Source organism: Eurytemora carolleeae, unplaced genomic scaffold (genome assembly GCF_000591075.1).
Source record: "Eurytemora carolleeae unplaced genomic scaffold, Eaff_2.0 scaffold158, whole genome shotgun sequence".
Taxonomy (NCBI): Eukaryota; Metazoa; Arthropoda; class Copepoda; order Calanoida; family Temoridae; genus Eurytemora; species Eurytemora carolleeae.
This window is the reverse complement of record NW_019396117.1, coordinates 253963-267798: the sequence shown is the minus strand read 5'-3', so window position 1 is coordinate 267798 and position 13836 is coordinate 253963. Positions and strand designations below refer to the sequence as shown.

Below are 13836 nucleotides of genomic sequence, written 5' to 3'. Positions count from 1 at the left end.
TAATTTCTCTATGTTGATTTAAATGTATAAACTTCAGTCAACAGCTGATCACTGTAAGTTTGCTCTGAGTCTAGTGTATGGGGTATACTACTGCAGCTGGAGAAACATATGGATAGATAGATAGATAGATAGATAGATAGATAGATAGATAGATAAACATTACCCCTAAATTTGGGGATAGATAGATACAACGGATGTCTGCTCAAATATAGAATTGGGGTCGGAGGGGGGGGGGGGGTAAGGGGGAGGAGTCTGAGAAAGAGATCAAATGATAACAAATTCACTTAAGGAGCAAATAGATAAGGAGAATTCCAGATCGATAGCAATAAAAGGTGGGATACATACAGGGTTATTCATAAAGGATGAGATACGAGTGGGACGACAATAACTTATCTGTAAAGGGAATGTCCACATGGAGATTTACTTATTTTGTGATATAAAAAATAATAATAATAGCATGATATGTTCAATTATAATCTTATTTTAATGGAGAATGTTAATCATATTAATAAATCCTACTTACAGAATTATACTGATATACTGAAGTTTTTAAAGTGAGCTTGAACCGGAAATGCCAGTTCTAGTTCAGGATACGAAGCAAAGGAAACAAGAAAGGATTTTTAAAAAGTTTTTATTGTACATTTTTTATTTTTTATTTTTATTTTGAGAGTGCACTTGAAATTATGTCATACATACAGGTCCTTTCAATACAACGATTTTTAACATATTTTTGTTCATTATCTTTTTCATTACTGACGTTAAGAAATAAGGAGGAAGGAATTGTGCAGTGCAGGTTATCTCTGAATTCTCATCTTTCGTAAATAACTCTTAAATAAGATTTTTGTTTCTGTTTTATCTATCCAATTCATGCCATTACATACGTAAAATAGTATTCTTTGCTCGTCTGTTTGTTTGTTTTTATGTCCGATTTTTGATGATAGCTAAGCTTGATTTAAAAATTCCAAGTTGAGTGGAAGACTGTTTTTAAACTTTAAGTTTCCAGACGCAGCGGGGTGCCCAAGTAAGTATTAGATATTTTACAACAAGACAAAAAAATAGCTTCAGGTTTTTCTATATTCTTAATTTTGATAACCATTCATTGATGATTGAATTTTAAAATATAACTCACATTTTTAATACACCATGGTACAGTTTTAAAAGATTATATCAAATATCAGATATTTGTATGTTAGGCTCTATATATATACTTTGCTTGTCCTGGTATTTGTTTGTATCCAATAACGTGGAAGCGACTCAACCCGATTAAATTAATCAAAACTTTTAATTTTTTTGCATTAAGAGATTTCGGAACGTTTCATTCTTTTCCAAATGATATAACATTGTTTAAAGCTTAAGGTCGTCATTTAGGTTTTGTTTAATGTAACCTTGTATTTCATTTTCATTTTTCAATTTACGAAAATATTACAAGCTATAAAATTAGCAATTTTTTTTTAATTAATTGGAAATATTCAATGTTTAAATTAAATTAGAAATTTCTGTTTTTGCAATAGAGATTCTTGACAAAATATTTTATGCATATATTTACATGGATGCAGGGGAGGGGAGGAAAGCCAGCCACAACAACAACTTCTCGTCCGAACCACCTCGAAATCCTCGTCCTTCGATTATTATGTGTTTAAAAATTTCTAATTCTTGTATATAAAACTATTTTTAACAAATCTGGCCACGTTAGGGCATAAAAAATGGATAGACTAAAGTATTGCAATGATTTAATCATGTTTGAAACTTTAGAAACATGAGAATGATGTCAAACTTTATTTAGGTAAAACTTAAAACTCTTCTGCCTCCGTAATGGCTAACCTTTACGATATGAAATAAATAGCAAATTATTTGGCATACCTCTGCCTATCATTTTCCCCATGGAACCACCCGGAAAAATCTGTGGTTTTCACTATAATTAACAAAAAAGATTAAAGTTCTATAACCTCGGAATTATTTGCGGCATTCTACACCAGGAATATCTAAAAATGCGCGTACAAATGGTTAACATTTTTAAGATAATAGAACTCGAAAACTTCAACTCATTTGAAACTATTTTTTTCGATTTACTAAAATTCAATATTTCATTTATGCCCTAACGTGTCCCGATGCTTAAAAAATAGTTTCATCTTGGAGGACTAGACACTTTTAGAAAATAATACTGGAAGGACGAGGATTTAGAGGTGGTTCGGACGAGAAAATGAGGAGAATGTGGCTCGGACTAGAAATTGTTGTGGCTGGCCTTCCTCCCCTCTGAAGGGTGACCCACTAAACATTCAAGACTTTAATGACAACCATGAGAACTCGTAAATATATTCCATTGGCATATTTTGTGGTTTGGCGAAAAAAAAACCAATTTTGCATCTGCATTGAACTTTAAAGTAAGTACAGGCTATAAGAATGAAGTTCATTATAGAAATGTATATTTCCAAATAGAAAGAGTCTGAAAAATGTATTCTTCATAACCTTCTAATCTTCCAAATACTTGTCAAGCAAAAGAATAAATCGGCCTCCTAAAACTATACTTTTCTAATCCCTCTATGCAAACTGATGTTGTAGACCTTTAATAGTTCAAACTATGAATTCTGTTAAATCAAATAGATAAATCTAATTTTTTTCACAATCAAGTAGAAAAAATATAGGAAGTGAAAAATTAAAGGAATTGTGGCAAGTGTTCAGGTTTCCCAGTTTTCTGCTATAGTACAAATTACCTCTCAACCATTTAATTTGTTTTGCTTGTTTTTATCCTTTCCGTCCTACTCTCATCTAATCAGATTGTAGGTAGGGCTGGAGACATTCTTCATTTTGGAAACCCTTCGTTCCAAGTTCGTTACCGAGGGCCTTCAGGAAGATAGTAGGAAGATAGTATTTGCGAAGCTGCACATGGGCTGGATGTCAAATTTCTTATCCAAGTTCGTTAATTTCATAAACGATTGTTTCCTGTTCACCCCACTCTATAAAAATTGCATGATCCGAACCTGTACAGCATGTACTAATGTACTGTATATGCATTCAGTAGTACTGTCCAGTCTGGACTACCAAGTTTAAAGTCTACCCAGCACGCTGCATGCAACAAATGTAGCTTGGCAATATCACTGTGGCACAAAAATTAAGAATGGTATAAAAAGTTGCATTGATCTTCAAGACAGGGTCCACTTTGAAGTGTTGCAATACCTTGTGTTTAGATTTTGATGTTCTAACTCAGTTTTTTTGGTAACCTTAAACATCTACTTTTTAGAACTTAAAAAACACTTGTTGTCAGCTTTAGTTTTGCAGAATTGATTAGTCAAAATTCTAATCGATTTTAGCGTGAGAGCTGGTAAACTTTAAAGCCAAGTGGTGGCTAACCTTGTTGTTGGTAATCTTAAAACATCAATCTTAATCTGTCTTATAATCCCCTAGTTTCTATCCTTAAAGGGAGTGTTAACGAATATTAAATTGCAAGTCTAGTGCTAGTTTATATTTTCTTAATTCTTGGATTTAATATTGAACATATTATGAAACATGAAATATGTAACTGATAATTTCAATAGGTAAAAATGGCAGTAATATTACAGTATAAACCTTAAAATCCATTTTTATATTCAATTTTTTCCATCCAGCCTGCAGCAGAATTTTTTTTTCTAAATAGTTTTTTGTTTTCTCCTAAACTGTTTCATAACTTCCTTTCATCTTTTATAACAACAAAATCCATATATAATAATTTACATAATGTCAGCGCTTATTAATTCATTTGTATTCTTTTATTTTCACCAGACAATTGACTGTACTGTACTGTACTGCACTGTACTGTACTGTACTGTACTGTACTGTACTGTACTGTACTGTACTGTCCTGTACTCTACTGTACTGTACTGTACTGTACTACACTGTACTCTACTGTACTATACTGTACTCTACTGTATTCTACTGTACTGTACTGCATTGTGCGATAGTGGTAAACCTGTTTCTGAGAAGTTTCTGTCCATGTGGGTATTCTCGTAAATAGAAAAAAAAAACAATCCATATAAATCTATTATTAATGAAATAACCCCTTACATATTTCTGAACCGCTTCCCTTTGAATTTAGATTTTTGTCTCTCAAAGGTTTCACCATTTTTTACTACAGAAATTAAATGTTTTGAATTGTTTATGACACTCTTTAATCAGAGATTCCCCTGCAATTAGTTTTACTTTGTTGGTTTGATTATGAAAGAAAAGTTGTACTTAGCACTAAAAACTTTCTGATTTCTAGAGTGACGTCGAGTGTCATGGCTAAATAACAACTGTACCAGCTTGAAAGCTTTTTCTGATAAAGATTTCATGAGATATCCACAATATATTTTCTGATAAAGATTTCATGAGATATCCACAATATATTTTCTGATAAAGATTTCATGAGATATCCACAATATATTTTCTGATAAAGATTACATGAGATATCCACAATATATTTTCTGATAAAGATTACATGAGATATCCACAATATATTTTCTGATAAAGATTACATGAGATATCCACAATATATTTTCTGATAAAGATTACATGAGATATCCACAATATATTTTCTGATAAAGATTACATGAGATATCCACAATATATTTTCTGATAAAGATTACATGAGATATCCACAATATATTTTCTGATAAAGATTACATGAGATATCCACAATATATTTTCTGATAAAGATTACATGAGATATCCACAATATATTTTCTGATAAAGATTACATGAGATATCCACAATATATTTTCTGATAAAGATTACATGAGATATCCACAATATATTTTCTGATAAAGATTACATGAGATATCCACAATATATTTTCTGATAAAGATTACATGAGATATCCACAATATATTTTCTGATAAAGATTACATGAGATATCCACAATATATTTTCTGATAAAGATTACATGAGATATCCACAATATATTTTCTGATAAAGATTACATGAGATATCCACAATATATTTTCTGATAAAGATTACATAAGATATCCACAATATATTTTCTGATAAAGATTACATGAGATATCCACAATATATTTTCTGATAAAGATTTCATAAGATATCCACATTATATTTTCTGATAAAGATTACATGAGATATCCACAATATATTTTCTGATAAAGATTACATAAGATATCCACAATATATTTTCTGATAAAGATTACATGAGATATCCACAATATATTTTGTTTAAATTGATGTTTCGAATTTATGATTCATGACAGCAATACTGCAAAAAGCTGAAAAAAACGAAGATAGCTTCCTCATTAATGATCAGATTAAAAGGATACCTTTGTGAATCAGACATGGCGCCCCCTCTTTACATAATGGGTCACGAATTACGTCTATTTAAATATTGTCAATATAATTCGCTCTTTTTCATTATCAAAGAAAACTGCATTTGTTTGCAAGTACTGGAAACTTTTCTGAAGAGATGAAATAGTTTTAAAACTTCTAGAACCCCTGGTTTAGTAAAATCAGGGTTTCCCACATTTTATTTGATCTCACATCAAGCTAATTTAACCGTTTTATATTTATATTTAACAATTGGACACTGTTAAACATAATTTCTCTTTTTTTAAACTTTTTTGTCTGTAGGTGAGTTTTAAGGAACTGAGTGTTTGCCACAAACTCAAATATTCTTGTCCCTATATCTTGGCAACCCAATGTCGTAGACCTTCGATATTTCAAATTATTAATTCTGTTAGGTCAAATAATCTAAGTTTGAAATATCAAAGGTTTATATCCACTGGTTGCAAAGATATAGAAATTAGAAAATTAGAGGTTGTGGCAAAAACTCAATTTTTCTCCAAAAACGCGATCAAATTAAATCTGAAGAAACAAAACACATCTAACCTAGGTAGTCCAGGTTGGCGTAGCGCTAAATTGGGATTTTTGGAACTTACCAGAAAATTAGAAAAGATAATGCATTTATTGCAATTTGTAGGCAAAAAAAACCACATGATTCTATGAGTATTCCGTGCGTAATTTTCATGTTAAAGCTTGGTGTTATATAATTCAATATGATATGGTATGCTCCAAGGTTATAATGCAAGGAAAGCTAATTGCAGTTGCGTATACTCTGCGTACATATTGAAACCAGTTCTCTCTGGGCGGAATTTGTAAACAAGAAAAGATGCGTCAGTGTTCGTTTAGTATCCGAGGAGGTTAAAAGCATTAAATTTTGATAATTTTGATAATTCACATAATAGTTTCCTATAACCAGAATATTTCATTGAGTTTTTATGTGAAAGATGGATTCCATGTCAGGCTTCGACATCCGTCTTGTGTTTACATTACCTGCAGTACAAAAGATGCGTACACCTCTGAAATAACTTTCCTTGCATTGTAACCTTGGTATGTATAATCAAAAAGTTTTATAACTATTAGCTAACTTTTCATAAATAGTCTGTATTATTCATTTTATTTTACATCGATAAAAGGTTTAGAAGCAATAATAATCAAATCTTAGATAAAAAATTTACATTTTACAAAGATCTAAATTATAGACGATCAGGAAATCAAGTTTTTATGTGTTTTGATCTCATTAAAACCCTTTGTTAATAAAAATGATAACAATTAAAATAACAATAATAATAATTATCATAAAAAATTGGATCTTAAAGGAATTGAGCCTTTGCCCCAAACTGCAATCTGAATTGATAGATTGATTTTTTTATCTAACATAATTCAGAGTTTGAAATATCTAAGGTCTACGACACTGTGTTTCAAAGAACATTTGATTTTGTGACTAAGACTCAATTCCTTTGATCTATATATTTTCTTCGAGAAGGAGGGAGGGGTGTCCTAAATTTACTGATTACTTGCCTCACAATCTAATTTCTTTGCATCTTTTTTCGTTGGCCGTTGATATGTCAAACTAGGAATTCTGCTAGATCAGAAAATTAAGGTCATCATGTTGCAAGGCTACAGGGATTAGATAATTAGAGTTTGTGACGAGTAATCAGTTCCTTTAGTTCAGTAGCTATGATGATTTAATTATACATAAGTTTGTTTACTCATGCTGTACATTTTTAAACTTCGTCGAGATAAGAGTTCATTATCCTCATCCTCATCCTTCTCATAGACCTCTACACCATCCTCAAGGATTTGTATATCATCAACCCCTGAGCTCCCCAGCCTCTGGTCTCGAGTGTACCTTGATTCTGATCCAATACTATCCTCCGTTTTAAATATGTACACTTTATGAGATTCAATTGATTCAAAGGATTTGTTGTACCATTCAGAGCTGGTTTTATGTACCGGAGTTGTAGGCTGTACATGTTCTAGAGATACTGGTTGTACATATTCGAGTGATGGATTGAACTGATTATCCTTTTTTGAAATTATTCGATTTCCTCTTAATTCTTTTCTATATCTGGATTCCAGCTGTAGGGATCGATTGGATCCAATCAGGCTTTGATGCCTGGGGTTGTCCAGGGATCCACCGAATCTAAAATCCCTGTTGTGACTGGATTGAAAGGATCTAAATGATCTTTTGGATTGGATGGTTGCTCCCTGATCCCTTAACCCTACACGGCCTTTCTTGGCTTTCATTTCTTGCAATCCAATTTCCACATCCACACCATTCTAAAGAAATATTGTACAGTTAAAGCTAGAAACCTGTGGAATAGGAAGACGACATCAAAACAATCTTTAAGTGTATTTTAAAGAAAATAGTTTAACTAATAATTTAAAAATCCTGTGTCAAGTAAAATGGGCCTGTGTATAAACTACACAATTTCTGTGTCTAATGTTCGGTGGACTATGTAAATAAAAAATAAGTCTTCTTCCTATACCACAGTATTATGGGCATCACTGTATTATAATTTAAACAGTTTAAAATTTGCTCTTTGTTTTGAAAAGAAGCGCGCCCGGCCCTCCCTTTTAATGTTTAAATATTTACATCTTTGCATAACTTTAAGTCTTTGAAGTAACTTTTACTTAGGATTTTAAAATTTTTATCAAAGTACTTAATACAGTAATAGGCGATTATATTAATACAATAAAGACGACTTTCGAGTTCAATTTTCATTTATACCAAGCTTTTAAACAGCAAAGATACACATAAACATGAAAAAAAGAGAATTTGTCAATTAAAAAGCTTCTCTTTGATTATCTTGTAAACTTGTATTTCGAAAAAGCCTGTAACAATCAAAACTAAAATTAAAAAGTCGTATTTATTGTATTGAAATAATCGCCTACCACTGTATGAAAAGATTTAAAATTTTAATAATTAATAATTACGTTTGTGTATACGGAAATTTTATCAATTACTTAAAATGTCAGTTTTGAATATTTTTCTATTGATCATAGTTTGCATTTATTTCAGTATTGTGCATTTCAATTTGAATATTAGAATCCGTCTGATATCACATTGTACAGATAAAGTATGAATCTTTTGTTGTATTATAGTTCAAAAACCCGTTATTATAACGTTTTACCAGAAAAGTTAACAGTAAACAAAATTTTGAGTCGAAAAAGTTAAAAAAAAAAAAAATTAGATTTTACAAAAACATAAATTTTATTTTTTATCTATATCACCTTTTCCCTAAGCCTGTTCTCCTTGTTGATCTTTAAAACATCAAAAACCCATCTAGAAAAAAAGAAAAAATATTTGTTTTATCTGACCCTTGGAATACCACAGCTGAACAATTTGTGTTTCCTTGACAATTTTGAAGAAAGAACAGATTCTAAAATATTGAAAACAACAATTCAATTTTAGTTTTTCTTCTTTTATTAAACAAAAATTGAAAAATGGAGGGTATATGAGTTTTACTGTTTTATCTTTCTAAAATGAGATATTGATCAAAAATATGGTATTTCTAATTTGTTCATTGGTTCAACCTTCATTTCTAAATTTCTAAAGCAAGATTAAATTACTTTGTACTGTGTCAATATTTTTCTAAACCGTCTCTAGGGATGAAAAACATACTGCTGCCGGTGCTGCATCGCAAGAAAGACAAAATCACGCAATTTCGAGATCTGATGTACATTAAATACTTACAATATTACCATCATGGAAGGGAAAGACTACAGTTTGAACATTTAATGTCGTCTTTGTCATTGTTTACCTCCACAAATCCATTCCCTTCGGAGTTCTGGTAAAATCGTCTGGATAGTTTAAAATCTTCTTCCAAGCTCTGCAAAGTATAAAAATATGAATGCTGAAATTATTAATTACTAGGCTTTTTCAACATTCAATTGTGGCTTTATCTATGAGCATCTTCTTTTTGTACAGTATGAAATTTTTTTTTTATTTGCGGATTTCATAATATTTTTTCGTGCATTTTCAAAATTTTACAAAATTAAATAATTTAAGATAAAAATATTTTAAGATTACATATTTTAAGTCTGATTGGCCATACTCTTCCCTGGGGCCACGTGAGGTCCCACACAAAATTTTGGCCTGATCGGTTCAGCCGTTTTGACGTTTATTGGATACAATCAGACAAACAAACACCTATTTACCAGAAAAGCAATATATATATGATGCTAAAGGGCCAGTGGGCGCTATTTCAAGTAAAGTGTGGCATTCAGAAATGGTATGAATTAATTAGATATATTAGGGAGGAGGGAGGGTTCCCAGACACGATTCAATTATCATTCATCTTGGCTTTTTTTTAACAGCTTTGTTATTGTTGGGAAGCTGTAAATGAATATAGTTGAACTTAATTTTTGTTCTTTTTTAATCAAAAATTATATTCCTCAGAATTGTTGCACATTTTGGATTTTAGGAAAATTTACACAATCTAATGTGTAGACTAGGTATATACTATGCAAGGCTTTAATGTAATTTGGCATATTTTGGGGTTCAGAACAAATTTCTTGTGGCTCCTGGTGGCAGGAAAGTTATAATATTATGCGAATAGGTTTTAGAATTCTAGGAATCTTTAAACAAAATGCATTTAGTTTCATTACCTCACTTACGTGCTAACTTTTTAACTTTATATTCTTAATTTTGTATAAAAAGATATTTAACCTTTAGTACTGTATATAAACATCATTAATCTTTAATCTTTGATATTGTATATAAACATCTTAAATCTTTAATCTTTGATATTGTATATAAAGATATTTAACCTTTAGTATTGTATATAAACATCTTTAATCTTTAATCTTTAATATTGTATATAAACATATTTAATCTTTAATATTGTATAAAAACATATTTAATCTTTAATATTTCGACTTATACGATTTTTGAAAATCCACAGATTGAAATTTTTGTTTACTAAAGTAAAAAGTTTAATGAACAAATGGCGATTTAAAAATTGTTACTAGAAAAGGGACTGGGAAGCGTCCAGATAGCTTCATATTTAGTAACAACATATTTTTTCAAAAAATTTTTCTCTATTTTTATTTTTTTAGATTTTCGAGTTTTATGTATTAAGTTTTCTTTCAGCGATAATTGCTTTGAGATTTGTTATGCTGTTATGCTGAAATCCCGTCCATTGGTAGTGGCATTGATAGGTCATGGGATTGTAGCTGTGTGGATGGTGTCTTGGTTGAGGCATTGAACAATTAAATGCTAGTGTTCATGCTGACTTCGATAGCTGTTCTCGTTGAAACATACGAGCTGAGATCTCGCCCAGTGGTAGTGGCGTTGATAGTTCACGGGATTGTAACCATATGGATCGTGTCCTAGTTGAGGCATTGATCAATTAATTATTAATGTCCTTGTTGACATCAATAGCTGTTCTTGTTGAAACATACGAGCTGATATCGCTCCCATTGGTAGTGGGGTTGAGAGATCACGGGATTGTAGCCTTGTGTTGACATTGAACGTCAAGAGAATCTGAGGTATACCTGGATAAATACTTAAACCTCGCTCTTATGGCCAAACCGCTTCCCACACTAAACTCGAAAACTTCTTTTTCGTTATTTTAGTAGAGTGGTATGTTGTCAGTTATTTTTAAAGTTGTAGCTTGAACAATCCCCGGGTTTGAAGTTCTAAAGAGTCAAAATTTGTGGCAAATCGGTTCATAGGTTCCCAAGTTAATGTATACCTATATATTAGAACTATTGAGTAGATCCAGAGAAGAATAACAATAGAAATAATTATTGAGTCTTTTGTTGTTATCTCATAATACGGGATCTTCAGAATTATCTAAACAAAATGGAAAAAATAATAAATTCTAATAATTCACAAACTGCAGAAATACCAAATCCTGAAATACAAACTGCGGATGTACTAAATCTTGAAATACAAACTGCGGATGTACCAAATCCTGAAATACAAACTGCGGAAATACCAAATCCTGAAATACTAACTGCGGAAATACCAAATCCTGAAATACAAACTGCGGATTTACCAAATCTTGAAATACAAACTGCGGATGTACCAAATCCTGAAATACAAACTGCGGATGTACCAAATCCTGAAATACAAACACTGGATGTACCAAATCCTGAAATACAAACTGCGGAAATACCAAATCCTGAAATACTAACTGCGGAAATACCAAATCCTGAAAAACAAACTGCGGAAATACCAAATCCTGAAAAACAAACTGCGGAAATACCAAATCCTGAAATACTAACTGCGGAAATACCAAATCCTGAAATACAAACACTAGATGTACCAAATTCTGAAATACAAACACTAGATGTACCAAATCCTGAAATACAAACACTAGATGTACCAAATCCTGAAATACAAACACTGGATGTACCAAATTCTGAAATACAAACACTAGATGTACCAAATCCTGAAATACAAATGGATGTACCAAATCCTGAAATACAAACAATGGATGTACCAAATCCTGAAATAAGAAAACTGAGGAAATATAAAATCATGAAATACAAACTCATGAATAGTGAGAAAGTTTGCTTCCGGCAAAGCTCCGCCCCCGGTCCCTATATCCATCCCTATCCTTTCCACAGTGCTCGGCCCCTTAGTCTGTCCTAGCCACAGTGTTGGGCCCCTAAACGTCCCGTGGCGCCACAGAGAAGGCCTAACCAAACATAGAATAAAAGAAAAATGTAAATATTTAATTTAACAAATTTTCCCCAGATCATTCCAGAGTTAGTCTTTTCAGGATTTTTACAGGTTTTTTTATAAACCCACTGGTGAAAACATTTTTTTTAACCTAAATTTTCATAGTTTATATGTACGAAGAAAAATACTTATCAGGTCAAAAGAATTATAAAAAACTACAATGAAAATCTAGTACTAAATATAAAAATGTGGGATAACTGGTTTCTACGACATTTAAATGCATTGATGTGCGTTTTGTCAAATATTCTCCTTTAAATTCTTTTTTATCTGATTCTTTTCAAACCCTTCATTTTAGTTTAAAAATATATTTTAATCCGAACATTATAAATTTATATTTTATCGTAAAATTGCCTGCTTCCAATTTTCTATGACTTAAATATATTTGAAAATATTCTTTGATGGTATAATTATATAATGTCAAACTATACCAAGGGATGCACAGGGAGTTTCGAAAAACACGTATTGAATGAAAATTATGAAAATGTCGTCTTTAACTCTTCTCAATAACATTTTCTCTATCTTTTTATTCAAATATGATTTTCTTTTTCATTACTATATAAGTAACTAAAGGCTCATCTCAAACTCTAATTGTGTAATCCCTTTATATTTTTTAATTTTGATGGATCAAAAGTCAAGATCAGGTTGCAAAGATACATGGGTGTGATGCACGGAATTAGTTTCTTTAAAAGAGAATGCAATGTTTATATTTCATCTTTCGTTTCACGAATTTAGGATTTTTAACAGTGTCAATATAAAGATATGCAGTGGATTGTGGATCGTTATGTCGTTACCTGGTCCTCAGATATTCTTGTCATCACATCTTGATCTTCCGTAGAATTTAGGTCGGTTGAACCATCAGTCATGATTTCTAGATCGGTTGAACCATCAGTCAAGGAATTTAGATCGGTTGAACTCCCAGTTAGGTAATTTAGATCGGTTGGACCCTGTGTTGGATATTCATATTTCGATATTTCTTCTAACATTTCTATCTCTTCTAATTGTTTCAAATATCACAGAAATTCAACTAATATTTTAATATATAAGTATGTCCGGGGAGCTATTTCTACCTAAACTTTTAAGAAATTTTATATCAAAAACGTTTAGCCGAAAAATGAAAAATTGGCTTTATAGACAAATTTATTGGATCGAACAGGATCGAACAGGATCGAACAGGATCGAATAGGATCGAACAGGATCGAACAAGATCGAACAGGATCGAACAGGATCGAACAGGATCGAATATGTTATCTACATTTTCTTGAAAAATCCTGATTTGTGATTAAAGATGTTGAAACCATTCCTTGTGTTTTTGATTGAGTTATCCCCTTCATTTTGAATATTCTAGTTCTGCGACTTAGAAAACATTTTTTTTTCTGAAAAGTTTCTTTGAAATTATACATAGAGTATATTGAATTTGGGGTTAATATTTGATAATGGCACAAGTAAATAGTTTCAGAAATTTTCAATCCTAAATATAAAAAAAAATTCAATCCTAAATATAGGGGAAAAAAAATTCTACTCCAACAATAAAAATGGTCGCAGATTATTTTTTTAGTTTAAATTGGAGAAATCTAAAATCGAATTGACATTTTTTTCCATACAAAATTTTCCATTTCGACAAGCCATAAACATTCTTAAATCGGTTTTAGAACGATTTAATTAATGTATTTTTGATTGCAAAAATTTTTAAAAGATAATTTAATCCCGGGAAATTGTTTTAATTAGCATAATTACTCAACCATTTATGAAAACTCATTAACAAAGTTTTAATTATTGGAATTGAAAGGGGTCGATCAGAAACTTTATTGAAAATTTCAAACTTAGATTATTTGCTCGAACAGAAT

At 31.1% G+C, this 13836-nt stretch overlaps 1 protein-coding gene across 2 annotated transcripts; it reads right to left on the bottom strand.

The window, feature by feature from the left end:
* Positions 1-6636: 6636 nt before the first annotated feature.
* Positions 6637-13367, bottom strand: LOC111695440 (uncharacterized). 2 transcript variants are annotated; one of them, XM_023464765.1, is made up of 7 exons: positions 13293-13367; positions 12784-12986; positions 10998-11098; positions 9063-9131; positions 8533-8584; positions 6960-7578; positions 6637-6795 (listed from the first exon to the last, which is right to left on the bottom strand). In XM_023464765.1, the coding sequence occupies exons 1-6, from the start codon at positions 13321-13323 to the stop codon at positions 6988-6990; spliced, it is 1047 nt and encodes a 348-aa protein (XP_023320533.1). In that variant the 5' UTR covers positions 13324-13367; the 3' UTR covers positions 6637-6795; positions 6960-6987. The 2 variants fall into 2 exon arrangements, with proteins under 2 accessions (XP_023320533.1, XP_023320532.1); XM_023464764.1 differs by having other exon boundaries at positions 6637-7578.
* Positions 13368-13836: the final 469 nt, after the last annotated feature.

Excerpts from the sequence above, each read along its gene's own strand:
- LOC111695440 (XM_023464764.1), bottom strand. The coding sequence starts at position 13,323 with ATGAAGGGGATAACTCAATCAAAAACACAAG. Across the intron at positions 12,987-13,292 it reads AACTCAATCAAAAACACAAG|AAGAGATAGAAATGTTAGAA; the intron begins GAATGGTTTCAA and ends TGAAACAATTAG. Across the intron at positions 8,585-9,062 it reads AAGGGAATGGATTTGTGGAG|ATGGGTTTTTGATGTTTTAA; the intron begins GTAAACAATGAC and ends CTTTTTTTCTAG.